Source organism: Somniosus microcephalus, unplaced genomic scaffold, assembly GCF_052327205.1.
Source record: "Somniosus microcephalus isolate GS21.2 unplaced genomic scaffold, FLI_Smic_1.0 unresolved_chr7, whole genome shotgun sequence".
Lineage (NCBI taxonomy): Eukaryota > Metazoa > Chordata > Chondrichthyes > Squaliformes > Somniosidae > Somniosus > Somniosus microcephalus.
Window position 1 is genome coordinate 32,130,069 of NW_028225185.1, and position 20,490 is coordinate 32,150,558.

General features: G+C 63.6%; 1 protein-coding gene across 1 annotated transcript in view; it reads right to left on the reverse strand.

Annotated features, from left to right (window-relative positions):
* LOC147086748 (ubiquitin carboxyl-terminal hydrolase 11-like) overlaps positions 1 to 20,490 on the reverse strand; it is a gene marked incomplete at its 3' end in the record, with an annotated part of 31,409 nt that overhangs the window by 3,986 nt on the left and 6,933 nt on the right. Inside the window, exons 2-7 of the mRNA XM_085978312.1 lie at positions 19,542 to 19,651; positions 16,214 to 16,344; positions 14,361 to 14,475; positions 12,218 to 12,363; positions 11,863 to 11,924; positions 1,755 to 1,857 (exon numbers count right to left, since the gene is read on the reverse strand). Of these exons, the coding sequence (XP_085834438.1) occupies positions 1,755 to 1,857; positions 11,863 to 11,924; positions 12,218 to 12,363; positions 14,361 to 14,475; positions 16,214 to 16,344; positions 19,542 to 19,651 (667 nt within the window). The remainder of the gene's footprint in view (positions 1 to 1,754; positions 1,858 to 11,862; positions 11,925 to 12,217; positions 12,364 to 14,360; positions 14,476 to 16,213; positions 16,345 to 19,541; positions 19,652 to 20,490) is intronic.

The window sequence follows — 20,490 nt, forward strand, 5'->3', positions numbered from 1 at the left end:
CGGGACTGGGGAATTTTAGCGATGAGGAAGGATCGGAGAGGCTGGGGTTGTTTTCTCTGGAACAGAGGAGGCTGAGGGGAGATTTAATTGAAGTGTATAAAATGATGAGGGGCCCTGGATAGAGTGGATAGGAAGGACCGATTTCCCTGAGCAGAGAGGTCAATAACCAGGGGGGCAGAGATTTAAAGTCATTGGGAGAAGGATTAGAGGGGAGTTGAGGAGAACTTTCTTCACCCAGAGGGTGGTGGGGGTCTGGAACTCACTGCCTGAAAGGGTGGTCGAGGCAGAAACCCTCATCACATTTAAAAAGTACTTGGATACGCACTCGAAGCGCCGGAACCCACAGGGCTTCGGACCGAGAGCTGGACAGTGGGATTAGGCTGGAGAGCTCTTTGTCGGACGTAAATTTCTACGATTCAATGACTTGCATGCAGTGTGTACTCACACACCAGGGACTCCCTCAGGAGGTCGCGAGGGTGTCAGCTTGACTGCTTAGCTTAGCCTCTGCAAGACTGGACTGAAGTTCCCAAGGATCTCCTGCGTGTTATATCTTTTAAAATTTAATTTCATCTTTCAAGAGAGCAAAAGTATCTTGGGGTACAGGTTCGCAAACCACTAGACTGAGTGAGGCACAGGAGCATAGGAACAGGCGGAGGCCATTCCGCCCCCCCAGCCTGCTCCGTCAATCAATAAGATCACGGCTGATCTGCAACCTAACTCCATCTACCCCGCCTTTGCCCTCAGTACCGCCCCTCCCTCAGTACCGCCCCTCCGACAGTGCGGCGCTCCCTCAGTACCTCCCCTCCGACAGTGCGGCGCTCCCTCAGTACCGCCCCTCCGACAGCGCGGCGCTCCCTCAGTACCGCCCCTCCGACAGCGCGGCGCTCCCTCAGTACCGCCCCTCCGACAGCGCGGCGCTCCCTCAGTACCGCCCCTCCGACAGCGCGGTGCTCCCTCAGTACCGCCCCTCCGACAGCGCGGCGCTCCCTCAGTACCGCCCCTCCGACAGCGCGGCGCTCCCTCAGTACCGCCCCTCCGACAGCGCGGCGCTCCCTCAGTACCGCCCCTCCGACAGTGCGGCGCTCCCTCAGTACCACCCCTCCGACAGTGCGGCGCTCCCTCATTACCGCCCCTCCGACACTCCCTCAGTACCGCCCCTCCGACAGTGCGGCGCTCCCTCAGTACTGCCCCTCCGACAGTGTGGCGCTCCCTCAGTACCGCCCCTCCGACAGTGCGGCGCTCCCTCAGTACCGCCCCTCCGACAGTGCGGCGCTCCCTCAGTACCGCCCCTCCGACAGTGCGGCGCTCCCTCAGTACCGCCCCTCCGACAGTGCGGCGCTCCCTCAGTACCGCCCCTCCGACAGTGCGGCGCTCCCTCAGTACCGCCCCTCCGACAGTGCGGCGCTCCCTCAGTACCGCCCCTCCGACAGTGCGGCGCTCCCTCAGTACCGCCCCTCCGACAGTGCGGCGCTCCCTCAGTACCGCCCCTCCGACAGTGCGGCGCTCCCTCAGTACCGCCCCTCCGACAGTGCGGCGCTCCCTCAGTACCGCCCCTCCGACAGTGCGGCGCTCCCTCAGTACCGCCCCTCCGACAGTGCGGCGCTCCCTCAGTACCGCCCCTCCGACAGTGCAGCGCTCCCTCAGTACCGCCCCTCCGACAGTGCGGCGCTCCCTCAGTACCGCCCCTCCGACAGTGCGGCGCTCCCTCAGTACCGCCCCTCCGACAGTGCAGTCTCCGGTCTCTCAGCACGAACCTGGAGGGCGGAGTTCATGAAGCAGGTGTTCCCCAGGTTACTCAAGCCGCACACCCCAGGCTGGCCCTGGTAGTAGGAGCCCTGGTCATCCAGTGAGTTCCTTCTGGGGAAAGAGCACAGGGTCAGTGCCACCCCACACAGTGACCTCCCCATGCCCAGAGACCCAGGCACAGACAGCGGGGCAGTCCCACCCAAACCCCAGGCCGGACACATAACAGTGTCTGCGATTCCCCCGCATGGTGACAGGACGCGGGTCTGTGCCTGTGATTCCCCCGCACGGTGATGAGGCGCGGGTCTGTGTCTGCGATTCCCCCGCACGGTGACGGGACGCGGGTCTGTGCCTGCGATTCCCCCGCACGGTGACGGGACGCGGGTCTGTGTCTGCGATTCCCCCGCACGGTGACGGGACGCGGGTCTGTGTCTGCGATTCCCCCGCACGGTGACGGGACGCGGGTCTGTGCCTGCGATTCCCCCGCACAGTGACGGGACGCGGGTCTGTGTCTGTGATTCCCCCGCACGGTGACTGGCCGTGGGTCTGAGCCTGTGATTCCCCCGCACGGTGACGGCACGCGGGTCTGTGCCTGCGATTCCCCCCACGGTGACGGGACGCGGGTCTGTGTCTGAGATTCCCCCGCACGGTGACGGGACGCGGGTCTGTGCCTGCGATTCCCCCGCACGGTGATGAGGCGCGGATCTGTGTCTGCGATTCCCCCGCATGGTGACGGGACGCGGGTCTGTGCCTGCGATTCCCCCGCATGGTGACGGGACGCGGGTCTGAGCCTGCGATTCCCCCGCACGGTGACGGGACGCAGGTCTGTGCCTGCGATTCCCCCGCACGGTGATGAGGCGCGGGTCTGTGTCTGCGATTCCCCCGCACGGTGACGGGACGCGGGTCTGTGTCTGCGATTCCCCCGCACGGTGACGGGACGCGGGTCTGTGTCTGCGATTCCCCCGCACGGTGACGGGACGCGGGTCTGTGTCTGCGATTCCCCCGCACGGTGACGGGACGCGGGTCTGTGTCTGCGATTCCCCCGCACAGTGACGGGACGCGGGTCTGTGTCTGCGACTCCCCCGCACGGTGACGGGACGCGGGTCTGTGTCTGTGATTCCCCCGCACGGTGACGGGACGCGGGTCTGAGCCTGCGATTCCCCCGCACGGTGACGGGACGCGGGTCTCTGCCTGCGATTCCCCCGCACGGTGACGGGACGCGGGTCTGTGTCTGCGATTCCCCCGCACAGTGACGGGACGCGGGTCTGTGCCTGCGATTCCCCCGCACGGTGACGGGACGCGGGTCTGTGCCTGAGATTCCCCCGCACGGTGGCGGGACGCGGGTCTGTGTCTGCGATTCCCCCGCACGGTGACGGGACGCGGGTCTGTGTCTGCGATTCCCCCGCACGGTGACGGGACGCGGGTCTGTGACTGCGATTCCCCCGCACGGTGACGGGACGCGGGTCTGTGCCTGTGATTCCCCCGCACGGTGACGGGACGCGGGTCTGTGTCTGCGATTCCCCCGCACGGTGACGGGACGCGGGTCTGTGTCTGCGATTCCCCCGCACGGTGACGGGACGCGGGTCTGTGTCTGCGATTCCCCCGCACGGTGATGGGACGCGGGTCTGTGGCTGCGATTCCCCCGCACGGTGACGGGACGCGGGTCTGAGCCTGCGATTCCCCCGCACGGTGATGGGACGCGGGTCTGTGGCTGCGATTCCCCCGCACGGTGACGGGACGCGGGTCTGTGTCTGCGATTCCCCCGCACGATGACGGGACGCGGGTCGGTGCCTGCGATTCCCCTGCACGGTGAGGGGACGCGGGTCTGAGCCTGCGATTCCCCCGCACGGTGACGGGACGCGGGTCTGTGGCTGCGATTCCCCCGCACGGTGACGGGACGCGGGTCTGTGCCTGCGATTCCCCCGCACGGTGATGGGACGCGGGTCTGAGCCTGCGATTCCCCCGCACGGTGACGGGACGCGGGTCTGTGGCTGCGATTCCCCCGCACGGTGACGGGACGCGGGTCTGTGTCTGCGATTCCCCCGCACGGTGACGGGACGCGGGTCTGTGTCTGCGATTCCCCCGCACGGTGACGGGACGCGGGTCTGTGCCTGCGATTCCCCTGCACGGTGACGGGACGCGGGTCTGAGCCTGCGATTCCCCCGCACGCTGACGGGACGCGGGTCTGTGTCTGCGATTCCCCCGCACGGTGACGGGACGCGGGTCTGTGTCTGCGATTCCCCCGCACGGTGAAGGGACGCGGGTCTGTGCCTGCGATTCCCCCGCACGGTGACGGGACGCGGGTCTGTGTCTGCGATTCCATCGCACGGTGACGGGACGCGGGTCTGAGCCTGCGATTCCCCCGCACGGTGACGGGACGCGGGTCTGTGTCTGCGATTCCCCCGCACGGTGACAGGACGCCGGTCTGTGTCTGCGATTCCCCCGCACGGTGACGGGACGCGGGTCTGTGTCTGCGATTCCCCCGCACGGTGACGGGACGCGGGTCTGTGTCTGCGATTCCCCCGCACGGTGACGGGACGCGGGTCTGTGTCTGCGATTCCCCCGCACGGTGACGGGACGCGGGTCTGTGTCTGCGATTCCCCCGCACGATGACGGGACGCGGGTCTGTGGCTGCGATTCCCCCGCACGGTGACGGGACGCGGGTCTGTGTCTGCGATTCCCCCGCACGATGACGGGACGCGGGTCTGTGACTGCGATTCCCCCGCACGGTGACGGGACGCGGGTCTGTGCCTGCGATTCCCCCGCATGGTGACGGGACGCGGGTCTGTGTCTGTGATTCCCCCGCACGGTGACGGGACGCGGGTCTGTGTCTGCGATTCCCCCGCACGGTGACGGGACGCGGGTCTGTGTCTGCGATTCCCCCGCACGGTGACGGGACGCGAGTCTGTGCCTGCGATTCCCCCGCACGGTGACGGGACGCGGGTCTGTGTCTGCGATTCCCCCGCACGGTGACGGGACGCGGGTCTGTGTCTGCGATTCCCCCGCACGGTGACGGGACGCGGGTCTGTGTCTGCGATTCCCCCGCACGGTGACGGGACGCGGGTCTGTGCCTGCGATTCCCCCGCACGGTGACGGGACGCGGGTCTGTGTCTGTGATTCCCCCGCACGGTGACTGGCCGTGGGTCTGTGTCTGCGATTCCCCCGCACGGTGACGGGACGCGGGTCTGTGCCTGCGATTCCCCCGCACGGTGACGGGACGCGGGTCTGTGTCTGTGATTCCCCCGCACGGTGACTGGCCGTGGGTCTGAGCCTGCGATTCCCCCGCACGGTGACGGGACGCGGGTCTGTGTCTGAGATTCCCCCGCACGGTGACGGGACGCGGGTCTGTGTCTGAGATTCCCCCGCACGGTGACGGGACGCGGGTCTGTGCCTGCGATTCCCCCGCACGGTGATGAGGCGCGGGTCTGTGTCTGCGATTCCCCCGCATGGTGACGGGTCGCGGGTCTGTGCCTGCGATTCCCCCGCACGGTGACGGGACGCGGGTCTGTGCCTGCGATTCCCCCGCACGATGACGGGACGCTGGTCTGTGCCTGCGATTCCCCCGCACGGTGATGAGGCGCGGGTCTGTGTCTGCGATTCCCCCGCATGGTGACGGGACGCGGGTCTGTGCCTGCGATTCCCCCGCACGGTGACGGGACGCGGGTCTGAGCCTGCGATTCCCCCGCACGGTGACGGGACGCAGGTCTGTGCCTGTGATTCCCCCGCACGGTGACGGGACGCGGGTCTGTGTCTGCGATTCCCCCGCACGGTGATGGGACGCGGGTCTGTGTCTGTGATTCCCCCGCACGGTGACGGGACGCGGGTCTGTGTCTGCGATTCCCCCGCACGGTGACGGGACGCGGGTCTGTGTCTGCGATTCCCCCGCACGGTGACGGGACGCGGGTCTGTGTCTGTGATTCCCCTGCACGGTGATGGGACGCGGGTCTGTGCCTGCGATTCCCCCGCACGGTGACAGGACGCGGGTCTGTGTCTGCGATTCCCCCGCACGGTGACGGGACGCGGGTCTGTGTCTGCGATTCCCCCGCACGGTGACAGGACGCGGGTCTGTGTCTGCGATTCCCCCGCACGGTGACGGGACGCGGGTCTGTGTCTGAGATTCCCCCGCACAGTGACGGGACGCGGGTCTGTGCCTGCGATTCCCCCGCACGGTGACGGGACGCGGGTCTGTGTCTGCGATTCCCCCGCACGGTGACAGGACGCGGGTCTGTGTCTGCGATTCCCCCACACGGTGACGGGACGCGGGTCTGTGTCTGCGATTCCCCCGCACGGTGACAGGACGCGGGTCTGTGTCTGCGATTCCCCCGCACGGTGACGGGACGCGGGTCTGTGTCTGCGATTCCCCCGCACAGTGACGGGACGCGGGTCTGTGCCTGCGATTCCCCCGCACCGTGACGGGACGCGGGTCTGTGCCTGCGATTCCCCCGCACGGTGACGGGAGGCGGGTCTGTGCCTGCGATTCCCCCGCACGGTGACGGGACGCGGGTCTGTGCCTGCGATTCCCCCGCACGGTGACGGGACGCGGGTCTGTGTCTGCGATTCCCCCGCACGGTGACGGGACGCGGGTCTGTGTCTGCGACTCCCCCGCACGGTGACGGGACGCGGGTCTGTGTCTGCGATTCCCCCGCACGGTGACGGGACGCGGGTCTGAGCCTGCGATTCCCCCGCACGGTGACGGGACGCGGGTCTGTGTCTGCGATTCCCCCGCACGGTGACGGGACGCGGGTCTGTGCCTGCGATTCCCCCGCACGGTGACGGGACGCGGGTCTGTGCCTGCGATTCCCCCGCACGGTGACGGGACGCGGGTCTGTGCCTGCGATTCCCCCGCACGGTGACGGGACGCGGGTCTGTGCCTGCGATTCCCCCGCACGGTGACGGGACGCGGGTCTGTGTCTGCGATTCCCCCGCACGGTGACGGGACGCGGGTCTGTGTCTGCGATTCCCCCGCACGGTGACGGGACGCGGGTCTCTGCCTGCGATTCCCCCGCACGGTGACGGGACGCGGGTCTGTGTCTGCGATTCCCCCGCACGGTGACGGGACGCGGGTCTGTGCCTGCGATTCCCCCGCACGGTGACGGGACGCGGGTCTGTGTCTGAGATTCCCCCGCACGGTGGCGGGACGCGGGTCTGTGTCTGCGATTCCCCCGCACGGTGACGGGACGCGGGTCTGTGTCTGCGATTCCCCCGCACGGTGACGGGACGCGGGTCTGTGACTGCGATTCCCCCGCACGGTGACGGGACGCGGGTCTGTGCCTGCGATTCCCCCGCACGGTGATGGGACGCGGGTCTGTGTCTGCGATTCCCCCGCATGGTGATGGGACGCGGGTCTGTGTCTGTGATTCCCCCGCACGGTGACGGGACGCGGGTCAGTGCCTGCGATTCCCCCGCACGGTGACGGGACGCGGGTCTGAGCTTGCGATTCCCCCGCACGGTGACGGGACGCGGGTCTGTGTCTGTGATTCCCCTGCACGGTGACGGGACGCGGGTCTGTGTCTACGATTCCCCCGCACGGTGGCAGGACGCGGGTCTGTGCCTGCGATTCCCCCGCACGGTGACGGGACGCGGGTTTGTGTCTGCGATTCCCCCGCACGGTGACGGGACGCGGGTCTGTGTCTGCGACTCCCCCACACGGTGACGGGACGCGGGTCTGTGTCTGCGATTCCCCCGCACGGTGACGGGACGCGGGTCTGTGCCTGCGATTCCCCCGCACGGTGACGGGACGCGGGTCTGTGTCTGCGATTCCCCCGCACGGTGACGGGACGCGGGTCTGTGTCTGCGATTCCCCCGCACGGTGACGGGACGCGGGTCTGTGTCCGCGATTCCCCCGCACGGTGACGGGACGCGGGTCTGAGCTTGCGATTCCCCCGCATGGTGACGGGACGCGGGTCTGAGCCTGCGATTCCCCCGCACGCTGACGGGACGCGGGTCTGTGTCTGCGATTCCCCCGCACGGTGACGGGACGCGGGTCTGTGCCTGCGATTCCCCCGCACGGTGACGGGACGCGGGTCTGTGTCTGCGATTCCCCCGCACGGTGACGGGACGCGGGTCTGTGTCTGCGATTCCCCTGCACGGTGACGGGACGCGGGTCTGTGTCTACGATTCCCCCGCACGGTGACGGGACGCGGGTCTGTGTCTGCGATTCCCCCGCACGGTGACGGGACGCGGGTCTGTGTCTGCGATTCCCCCGCACGATGACGGGACGCGGGTCTGTGGCTGCGATTCCCCCGCACGGTGACGGGACGCGGGTCTGAGCCTGCGATTCCCCCGCACGGTGACGGGACGCGGGTCTGTGTCTGCGATTCCCCCGCACGATGACGGGACGCGGGTCTGTGCCTGCGATTCCCCTGCACGGTGAGGGGACGCGGGTCTGAGCCTGCGATTCCCCCGCACGGTGACGGGACGCGGGTCTGTGGCTGCGATTCCCCCGCACGGTGACGGGACGCGGGTCTGTGCCTGCGATTCCCCCGCACGGTGATGGGACGCGGGTCTGTGGCTGCGATTCCCCCGCACGGTGACGGGACGCGGGTCTGTGCCTGCGATTCCCCCGCACGGTGACGGGACGCGGGTCTGAGCCTGCGATTCCCCCGCACGGTGACGGGACGCGGGTCTGAGCCTGCGATTCCCCCGCACGGTGACGGGACGCGGGTCTCTGCCTGCGATTCCCCCGCACGGTGACGGGACGCGGGTCTGTGTCTGCGATTCCCCCGCACAGTGACGGGACGCGGGTCTGTGCCTGCGATTCCCCCGCACGGTGACGGGACGCGGGTCTGTGCCTGCGATTCCCCCGCACGGTGACGGGACGCGGGTCTGTGTCTGCGATTCCCCCGCACGGTGACGGGACGCGGGTCTGTGTCTGCGATTCCCCCGCACGGTGACGGGACGCGGGTCTGTGTCTGCGATTCCCCCGCACGGTGACGGGACGCGGGTCTGAGCTTGCGATTCCCCCGCACGGTGACGGGACGCGGGTCTGAGCCTGCGATTCCCCCGCACGCTGACGGGACGCGGGTCTGTGTCTGCGATTCCCCCGCACGGTGACGGGACGCGGGTCTGTGCCTGCGATTCCCCCGCACGGTGACGGGACGCGGGTCTGTGTCTGCGATTCCCCCGCACGGTGACGGGACGCGGGTCTGTGACTGCGATTCCCCCGCACGGTGACGGGACGCGGGTCTGTGTCTGCGATTCCCCCGCACGGTGACGGGACGCGGGTCTGTGACTGCGATTTCCCCGCACGATGACGGGACGCGGGTCTGTGGCTGCGATTCCCCCGCACGGTGACGGGACGCGGGTCTGAGCCTGCGATTCCCCCGCACGGTGACGGGACGCGGGTCTGTGTCTGCGATTCCCCCGCACGGTGACGGGACGCGGGTCTGAGCCTGCGATTCCCCCGCACAGTGACGGGACGCAGGTCTGTGGCTGCGATTCCCCCGCACGGTGACGGGACGCGGGTCTGTGTCTGCGATTCCCCCGCACGATGACGGGACGCGGGTCTGTGACTGCGATTCCCCCGCACGGTGACGGGACGCGGGTCTGTGTCTGCGATTCCCCCGCATGGTGACGGGACGCGGGTCTGTGTCTGCGATTCCCCCGCACGGTGACGGGACGCGGGTCTGTGCCTGCGATTCCCCCGCACGGTGACGGGACGCGGGTCTGTGTCTGCGATTCCCCCGCACGGTGACGGGACGCGGGTCTGTGTCTGCGATTCCCCCGCACGGTGACGGGACGCGGGTCTGTGCCTGCGATTCCCCCGCACGGTGACGGGACGCGGGTCTGTGCCTGCGATTCCCCCGCACGGTGACGGGACGCGGGTCTGAGCCTGCGATTCCCCCGCACGGTGAAGGGACGCGGGTCTGTGTCTGCGATTCCCCCGCACGGTGACGGGACGCGGGTCTGTGTCTGCGATTCCCCCGCACGGTGACGGGACGCGGGTCTGTGGCTGCGATTCCCCTGCACGGTGATGGGACGCGGGTCTGAGCCTGCGATTCCCCCGCACGGTGACGGGACGCGGGTCTGTGTCTGCGATTCCCCTGCATGGTGACGGGACGCGGGTCTGTGTCTGTGATTCCCCCGCACGGTGACGGGACGCGGGTCTGTGTCTGCGATTCCCCCGCACGCTGACGGGACGCGGGTCTGTGTCTGCGATTCCCCCGCACGCTGACGGGACGCGGGTCTGTGTCTGCGATTCCCCTGCATGGTGACGGGACGCGGGTCTGTGTCTGTGATTCCCCCGCACGGTGACGGGACGCGGGTCTGTGTCTGCGATTCCCCCGCACGGTGATGGGACGCGGGTCTGTGTCTGCGATTCCCCCGCACGGTGGCGGGACGCGGGTCTGAGCCTGTGATTCCCCCACACGGTGATGGGACGCGGGTCTGTGTCTGCGATTCTCCCGCACGGTGACGGGACGCGGGTCTGTATCTGCGATTCCCCCGCACGATGACGGGGCGCGGGTCTGAGCCTGCGATTCTCCCGCACGGTGACGGGACGCGGGTCTGTGTCTGCGATTCCCCCGCACGGTGACGGGACGCGGGTCTGTGGCTGCGATTCCCCCGCACGGTGACGGGACGCGGGTCTGTGTCTGCGATTCCCCCGCACGGTGACGGGACGCGGGTCTGTGACTGCGATTCCCCCACACGGTGACGGGACGCGGGTCTGTGTCTGCGATTCCCCCGCATGGTGACGGGACGCGGGTCTGTGTCTGTGATTCCCCTGCACGGTGACGGGACGCGGGTCTGTGTCTGCCATTCCCCCGCACGGTGACGGGACGCGGGTCTGTGTCTGCGATTCCCCCGCACGGTGATGGGACGCGGGTCTGAGCCTGCGATTCCCCCGCACGGTGACGGGACGCGGGTCTGAGCCTGCGATTCCCCCGCACGGTGACGGGACGCGGGTCTGTGACTGCGATTTCCCCGCACGATGACGGGACGCGGGTCTGTGCCTGCGATTCCCCTGCACGGTGACGGGACGCGGGTCTGTGTCTGCGATTCCCCCGCACGGTGACGGGACGCGGGTCTGAGCCTGCGATTCCCCCGCACGGTGACGGGACGCGGGTCTGTGTCTGCGATTCCCCCGCACGGTGACGGGACGCGGGTCTGTGTCTGCGATTCCCCAGCACGGTGACGGGACGCGGGTCTGAGCCTGCGATTCCCCCGCACAGTGACGGGACGCAGGTCTGTGGCTGCGATTCCCCCGCACGGTGACGGGACGCGGGTCTGTGCCTGCGATTCCCCCGCACAGAGACGGGACGCGGGTCTGTGGCTGCGATTCCCCCGCACGGTGACGGGACGCGGGTCTGTGCCTGCGATTCCCCTGCACGGTGACGGGACGCGGGTCTGAGCCTGCGATTCCCCCGCACGCTGACGGGACGCGAGTCTGTGTCTGCGATTCCCCCGCACGGTGACGGGACGCGGGTCTGTGTCTGCGATTCCCCCGCACGGTGACAGGACGCCGGTCTGTGTCTGCGATTCCCCCGCACGGTGACGGGACGCGGGTCTGTGTCTGCGATTCCCCCGCACGGTGACGGGACACGGGTCTGTGTCTGCGATTCCCCCGCACGGTGACGGGACGCGGGTCTGTGTCTGCGATTCCCCCGCACGGTGACGGGACGCGGGTCTGTGTCTGCGATTCCCCCGCACGATGACGGGACGCGGGTCTGTGGCTGCGATTCCCCCGCACGGTGACGGGACGCGGGTCTGTGTCTGCGATTCCCCCGCACGATGACGGGACGCGGGTCTGTGACTGCGATTCCCCCGCACGGTGACGGGACGCGGGTCTGTGCCTGCGATTCCCCCGCACGGTGACGGGACGCGGGTCTGAGCCTGCGATTCCCCCGCATGGTGACGGGACGCGGGTCTGTGTCTGCGATTCCCCCGCACAGTGACGGGACGCGGGTCTGTGTCTGCGACTCCCCCGCACGGTGACGGGACGCGGGTCTGTGTCTGCGATTCCCCCGCACGGTGACAGGACGCGGGTCTGTGCCTGCGATTCCCCTGCACGGTGATGGGACACAGGTCTGTGTCTGCGATTCCCCCGCACGGTGTCGGGACACGGGTCAGTGTGTGGGCTGCAGTGTGTATAATGTTTAAAAGCGAGTATTTAACACTAACGTTACTTGAGGTCGAGCGCTGGGCCAAGTCCCATCCTCATTCCGTGACTCCATGATCAGCGTCTGAAACATAAAAACAGCCGCCTTCAGCTCTCTGCTCAACCCGCTCGCTCTGCACATACCCAGACCCTCAGCCCAGCTCGACAGCACCGTCCGACCCCACCGCAACAGGCTCAGTCTCCTCCTTACCCACCGGGTCAGGTCCCAACTTGACACCCAGCCACCTCCGGCTCCCGCCGCCACCTCTGGCACCCCTCGCCCTCTCCGGCACCCCTCGCCCCCCTACTCCCCACCCCCTCCTCTCTCACACACATACACACACAACCCGACCCCCCCGGCCTCTCTCCCTGCCTCACCTGCCCCGAGCAGAGGCACACGCTGTTGACGTTACTCTGGGGATTCCTCAGCCTCTCGCACGAGCCGTCGGAGTTCCTCATCCACAACCGGGTCTCCTCCTCCGCCGGCACCTCGAACACTCGCCTCATCTCCTTGTGGATCTTGTCTGGCCAGGGATTGGGGGGGCGGGGGGGAAACAAAGAACAAACTCAGATCTCTCCACCGCCTTTCACCTCCTCAGGACGTCCCAAAGCGCTTCACAGCCAATGAAGGACTATTTCTGAAGTGTGGTCACTGTTGTAATGTAGGAAACGCGGCAGCCCATTTGTGCACAGCAAGCTCCCACAAACAGCAATGTGATAATGACCAGATCATCTCTTTTTAGTGATGTTGGTTGAGGGATAAATATTGGCCTCAGGACACCGGGGAGAACTCCCCCCCTGCTCTTCTTCCAATCGTGGTCGTGGGATCTTTTACATCCACCTGAGAGGGCAGATAGGGGCCTCGGTTTAACGTCTCATCCGACAGTGCGGCGCTCCCTCAGTACCGCCCCTCCGACAGTGCGGCGCTCCCTCAGTACCGCCCCTCCGACAGCGCGGCGCTCCCTTAGTACCGCCCCTCCGACAGTGCGGCGCTCCCTCAGTACCGCCCCTCCCACAGTGTGGCGCTCCCTCAGTACCGCCCCTCCGACAGTGCGGCGCTCCCTCAGTACCGCCCCTCCGACAGGGCGGCGCTCCCTCAGTACCGCCCCTCCGACAGGGCGGCGCTCCCTCAGTACTGCCCCTCCGACAGCGCGGCGCTCCCTCAGTACTGCCCCTCCCACAGTGTGGCGCTCCCTCAGTACCGCCCCTCCGACAGTGCGGCGCCTCAGTACCGCCCCTCCGACAGTGCGGCGCTCCCTCAGTACCGCCCCTCCGACAGGGCGGCGCTCCCTCAGTACCGCCCCTCCGACAGGGCGGCGCTCCCTCAGTACCGCCCCTCCGACAGGGCGGCGCTCCCTCAGTACCGCCCCTCCGACAGGGCGGCGCTCCCTCAGTACCGCCCCTCCGACAGGGCGGCGCTCCCTCAGTACCGCCCCTCCGACAGTGCGGCCCTCCCTCAGTACCGCCCCTCCGACAGTGCGGCGCTCCCTCAGGACCGCCCCTCCGACAGTGCGGCGCTCCCTCAGTACCGCCCCTCCGACAGGGCGGCGCTCCCTCAGTACCGCCCCTCCGACAGGGCGGCGCTCCCTCAGTACCGCCCCTCCGACAGGGCGGCGCTCCCTCAGTACTGCCCCTCCGACAGGGCGGCGCTCCCTCAGTACCGCCCCTCCGACAGTGCGGCGCTCCCTCAGTACCGCCCCTCCGACAGTGCGGCGCTCCCTCAGTACCACCCCTCCGACAGTGCGGCGCTCCCTCAGTACCGCCCCTCCGACAGTGCGGCGCTCCCTCAGGACCGCCCCTCCGACAGTGCGGCGCTCCCTCAGCACTGCCCCTCCTACAGTGCGGCGCTCCCATAGCACTGCCCCGACAGTGCGGCGCTCACATAGCACTGCCCCTCCGACAGTGCGGCGCTCCCATAGCACTGCCCCTCCGACAGTGCGTCCCTCCCTCAGTACCGCCCCTCCGACAGTGCGTCCCTCCCTCAGCACTGCCCCTCCTACAGTGCGGCGCTCCCATAGCACTGCCCCTCCGACAGTGCGGCGCTCCCTCAGCTCTGGCATCGGGGGAGTGTCGGGCCTGGATTGTGGGACTCGAGTCTCTGCAGTGGGGGCTCGAACCCATGACCTTCTGACTCAGAGACGAGATCGAGACCCACTGGGCCACAGGTGATAATAGTGCACACAGCCTCCCCTCCCCCTACGTGAGTCCAGACAGCGCGTGTTGGCTGGCTATTGGACTGTGGAAGGCACGGAGTGCTCCCTCACCCTACAGCCAGAGGCACCTCGCAGCAGGGGTCACGAACCCCCGGCTGGCCCCCGGGGACGCCGAGGGCAACCGTCATATCCCGACCCTGGGTGAGATCAGGCTAAGTCACCACTAGGCCCCGGAGGGAGCCCAGGCCTTTCCTGCTGGGTGTTGCGGGGGGCTCAGTCGCACACCGGGCGCTGCAGAAACCCACAGAGCCACCAGTAACACTCGGCCCTGTCCCCGATCAGGTTTCCGTGGGGTTTTATATTTTTACCTATCGTATCGGCTCTGCTGAAGGAGGCGGTCACCATTTCGTCCATATTCCTGTACTGACACAGAGCCAGCTCCACAAGATACACCTCCACCTTCGTGCTGGACAGTTTCACAACCTGCGGAGATAGACAACAGGCTCGGGAGTACACAGAATACACGGGAGTGAGTTACAGGCTGGAATCTAATCGAGGGGTTCGGGGGGGTTTTATATATAGAACAACAGATACCCGGGAGTGAGTTACAGGCTGGAATCTAATCGAGGGGTTCGGGGCGGTTTAGATATAGAATAACAGATACCCGGGAGTGAGTTACAGGCTGGAATCTAATCGAGGGGTTCGGGAGGTTTATATGTAGAATAACGGATACCCGGGAGTGAGCTACAGGCTGGAATCTAATCGAGGGGTTCGGGGGGTTTTATATATAGAACAGATACCCGGGAGTGAGTTACAGGCTGGAATCTAATCGAGGGGTTCGGGGCGGTTTATATATAGAATAACAGATACCCGGGAGTGAGTTACAGGCTGGAATCTAATCGAGGGGTTCGGGGCGGTTTATATATAGAATAACAGATACCCGGGAGTGAGTTACAGGCTGGAATCTAATCGAGGGGTTCAGGGGGTTTATATATAGAATAACAGATACCCGGGAGTGAGTTACAGGCTGGAATCTAATCGAGGGGTTCGGGGGGGTTTATATATAGAATAACAGATACCCGGGAGTGAGTTACAGGCTGGAATCTAATCGGGGGGGTTATATATAGAATAACAGATACCCGGGAGTGAGTTACAGGCTGGAATCTAATCGAGGGGTTCGGGGTGTTTATATATAGAATAACAGATACCCGGGAGTGAGTTACAGGCTGGAATCTAATCGAGAGGTTTGGGGGGTTTATATATAGAATAACAGATACCCGGGAGTGAGTTACAGGCTGGAATCTAATCGAGGGGTTCGGGGGTTTTATATAGAATAACGGATACCCGGGAGTGACTGACAGGCTGGAATCTAATCGAGAGGTTTGGGGGGATTATATATAGAATAACAGATACCCGGGAGTGAGTTACAGGCTGGAATCTAATCGAGGGGTTCGGGGGTTTTATATAGAATAACAGATACCCGGGAGTGACTGACAGGCTGGAATCTAATCGAGGGGTTCGGGGGGTTTATATATAGAATAACAGATACCCGGGAGTGAGTTACAGGCTGGAATCTAATCGAGGGGTTCAGGGGGTTTTATATATAGAATAACAGATACCCGGGAGTGAGTTACAGGCTGGAATCTAATCGAGGGGTTCGGGGGGTTTATATATAGAATAACAGATACCCGGGAGTGAGTTACAGGCTGGAATCTAATCGAGGGGTTCGGGAGGTTTATATATAGAATAACAGATACCCGGGAGTGAGTTACAGGCTGGAATCTAATCGAGGGGTTCGGGGGGTTTATATATAGAATAACAGATACCTGGGAGTGAGTTACAGGCTGGAATCTAATCGAGGGGTTCGGGGGGGGTTTATATATAGAATAACAGATACCCGGGAGTGAGTTACAGGCTGGAATCTAATCGAGGGGTTCGGGGGGGGGTTTATATATAGAATAACAGATACCCGGGAGTGAGTTACAGGCTGGAATCTAATCGAGGGGTTCGGGGGGGTTTATATATAGAATAACAGATACCCGGGAGTGAGTTACAGGCTGGAATCTAATCGAGGGGTTCGGGGGGTTTATATATAGAATAACAGATACCCGGGAGTGAGTTACAGGCTGGAATCTAATTGAGGGGTTCGGGAGGTTTATATAGAGAGCGGGCAGGGGACGACCCTGGATTTCACGGACAGCGGCGGGCTGCCCTCGCTTACCTTGCGCTCGATCGGCGCCTGTCCCTGCGTCTGTCCGTACCAGCCGACCAGCTTGTCCCAGGCCTGGCATCGCAGAAGCACGTAGTCCTCGTTCTCGATCAGGTTCTCCTTCAGCCTTTGGGTCTCCCCGCCTGCCCGGGCAACCAGACAAGAGGGTCAAGAGAGATCTCCGCGCTGCAACCCGCCCCCCCCTCGAACCACCCTCTCTCTCTCTCCCCCTCAACCCACTCCTCACCACCTCCCACTGCGAACCAAACCCGGCGGCCGTTTCTCACGCGAACGGCTGGGTCCCCACGGGCTACCAAGGCCTCGCGCCGTCAACGGCCATCGCCAACAGGCGGTTTGCCCGTGACGCGGTTCCGCCGGGAACCCGATCTTCCCCCATGTGAGGAGTCTTTACGGAGCCACGGTGTCCAGCGGGAGGAAGGGGCACCTCCCCTTGGTGGGGGTTCTGCCCCAAGACAAAGAGATCGAGAGGCACGGGAGAAAGATGCGCAAGAGATTGACCAGGATGATACCAGAACTGAGAGGGTTAGAACTATCAGGGAAGACTGAAACAGGCCGGGGCTCCTTCCTCTGGAAAAGAGAAGGCCGAGGGGCAACCTGAAGGTCTTTAAAATCATGAAAAGGTTCGATAGGGTAGACGTAGAGAAGATGTCTCCACTTGTGGGGCAATCCAGAACTAGGGGCCATCAATATAAGAGAGTCGCTAATAAATCCAATCGGGAATTCAGGAGAAACTTCTTTCCCCAGAGAGTGGTGAGAATGTGGAACTCGCTCCCACAGGGAGTGGTCGAGGCGAACAGCGTCGATGCATTTAAGGGGGAAGCTGGATAAACACACGAGGGAGAAAGGAATAGAAGGATATGGTGATGGGGTGAGATGAAGAGGGGGCGGGAGGAGGTTCATGTGGAGCTTGGGCTGATAAGTGACAGGTAACATTCACACCACACAAGTGCCAGGCAATGACCATCTCCAACAAGCGAGAGTCTAACCACCTCCCCTTGACATTCAACAGCATTACCATCGCCGAATCCCCCACCATCAACATCCTCGGGGTCACCACTGACCAGAAACTTAACTGGACCAGCCACATAAATACTGTGGCTACAAGAGCAGGTCAGAGGCTGGGTATTCTGCGGCGAGTGTCTCACCTCCTGACTCCCCAAAGGCTTTCCACCATCTACAAGGCACAAGTCAGGAGTGTGATGGAACACTCTCCACTTGCCTGGATGAGTGCAGCTCCAACAACACTCGAGAAGCTCGACACCATCCAGGACAAAGCAGCCCGCTTGATCGGCACCCCATTCACCACCTTAAACATTCACTCCCTCCACCACCGGCGCACCGTGGCTGCAGTGTGGACCATCTACAAGATGCACTGCAGCAACTCGCCAAGGCTTCTTCGGCAGCACCTCCCAAACCCGCGACCTCGACCACCTAGAAGGACAAGGGCAGCAGGCGCACGGGAACACCACCACCTCCAAGTTCCCCTCCGAGTCACACACACCATCCCGACTTGGAAATATATCGGGCCGTTCCTTCATCGTCGCTGGGTCAAAATCCCGGAACTCCCTCCCTAACAGCGCTGTGGGAGCACCTTCACCACACGGACTGCAGCGGTTCAAGAAGGCGGCTCACCACCACCTTCTCGAGGGCGATTAGGGATGGGCAATAAATGCTGGGCCTCGCCCACATCCCATAATACAAATTCTTACAAAGCACACCCACCAGCAGGGACCAGTTGGGCCGAATGGCCTGTTCCTGTGCGTTACGCTCGATGCAATTTTATGTCAATAGAGCTCGGTCCCAATCGCGTCCCGGTGTCCCGCTCGCGGCCTGTCACGTTTGGGGGAGGGATTCGACCAGGCTCCGGGATCAATCCCCAATCCCAACTCAGGCACCCGTTAGCCCCAGCGAGACACGGGAGTGAACGGGAACTGAGATTTCGACTTTCCTTTCAAAGATTTATGGTACCGACAGGGCGATTAGCTCTCAAACAGAACCTAGACCATAAACCGCTCCACTTCTCTCTCTGCTCCTTTAAGAGGCTCCTTAATACTCCTGTCCCAATACCTCCTCGTGTGGCTGGGTGTCTGATTTACACTCCTGTGAAGCGATGTTACTACCAGTATGATTTGGACAGGTTGGGCGATTGGGCAGATGCAGTATAATGTGGATAAATGCGAGGTTATCCACTTCGGTGGCAAAAACAAGGCGGCAGATTATTATCTGAACGGCAATAGATTGGGAGAAGGGGAAGTGCAGCGAGACCTGGGTGTCCTTGTGCACCAGTCGCTGAAGGTAAGCATGCAGGTGCAGCAGGCGGCTAAGAAGGCAAATGGTATGTTGGCCTTCGTAGCGAGAGGGTTCGAGTACAGGAACAAGGATGTCTTGCTGCAGTTGTACAGGGCCTTGGTGAGACCACACCTTGAGTATTGTGTGCAGTTTTGGTCGCCTTATCTGAGGAAGGATGTTCTTGCCATGGAGGGAGTGCAGCGACGATTCACCAGACTGATACCTGGGATGGCAGGAATGACGTATGAGGAGAGATTGGGTCGATTGGGCTTATACTCGCTGGAGTTTAGAAGAATGAGAGGGGATCTCATTGAAACTTATAAAATTCTGACAGGACTAGACAGACTAGATGCAGGAAGGATGTTCCCGATGGCGGGGGAGTCCAGAACCAGGGGTCACAGTCTAAGGATAAGGGGTAAGCCATTTAGGACTGAGATGAGGAGGAATTTCTTCACCCAGAGAGTGGTGAACCTGTGGAATTCTCTACCACACAAGGCAGTAGAGGCCAATTCATTAAATATATTCAAGAAGGAGTTGGATATATTTCTTAAGTCTAAAGGGATCAAGGGGTATGGGGAGAAGGCAGGGACAGGGTACTGAGTTTGGATGATCAGCCATGATCTCATAAAATGGCGGAGCAGGCTCGAGGGGCCGAATGGCCTACTCCTGCTCCTATCTTCTATGTTTAAGGCGCTGGATAAACGTACGGCCGTTGAGGGCCAGGCGGAGCAACACGGGCGCACTCGCTCCCTCTCCTCCGTCCAGGGGAGTCCCGTCGCCTCCCCACCTCGCCTCCTTCCGGTGGCTTCCGGGCATCCCGCTGGGGAAGTCCTGGAGACGGCCCGGCTCCAGGGGCGCATCTCCCACCCTGGCGCCAACGCCCGCCCGTCACTGACCCAGCGAGCGGGAGCCCATGGCGCCCCGGTAGCTGGCGCCAAGCACGCACGTCATCGGTCACCAGGACACGTCCCCAGTCCAGCTCAGCGAGGGTTCGGCCACGATTTCACAGGGGAGCAAGGAGACTCGTTACCTTCCAGGAGCTTGCTGTTGTCGATGGGCCCCGGGTGAGTGGAGGCGTTCTGATCTCCATCTTCCACATATTCCTTCCAGCGCTTGAACCACCGCTGTTCGATCAGATTCCTGTCAACGGGAATCAGATACAGAGTAAAGCTCCCTCTACACTGTCCCATCAAACACTCCCAGGGCAGTTACAGCACGGGTTAGATACAGAGTAAAGCTCCCTCTACACTGTCCCATCAAACACTCCCAGGGCAGGTACAGCACGGGTTAGATACAGAGTAAAGCTCCCTCAACACTGTGCCATCAAACACTCCAAGGGCAGGTACAGCACGGGTTAGATACAGAGTAAAGCTCCCTCTACACTGTCCCCATCAAACACTCCCAGGGCAGGTACAGCACGGGGTTAGATACAGAGTAAAGCTCCCTCGACACTGTGCCATCAAACACTCCCAGGGCAGGTACAGCACAGGTTAGATACAGAGTAAAGCTCCCTCTGCACTGTCCCCATCAAACACTCCCAGGGCAGGTACAGCACGGGTTAGATACAGAGTAAAGCTCCCTCTACACTGTCCCCATCAAACACTCCCAGGGCAGGTACAGCACGGGTTAGATACAGAGTAAAGCTCCCTCTACACTGTCCCATCAAACACTCCCAGGGCAGGTACAGCACGGGCTAGATACAGAGTAAAGCTCCCTCTACACTGTCCCCATCAAACACTCCCAGTGCAGGTACAGCACGGGTTAGATACAGAGTAAAGCTCCCTTTACACTGTCCCATCAAACACTCCCAGGGCAGGTACAGCACGGGTTAGATACAGAGTAAAGCTCCCTCTACACTGTCCCCATCAAACACTCCCAGGGCAGGGACTGCACGGGTTAGATACAGAGTAAAGCTCCCTCTACACTGTCCCCATCAAACACTCCCAGGGCAGGTACAGCACGGGTTAGATACAGAGTAA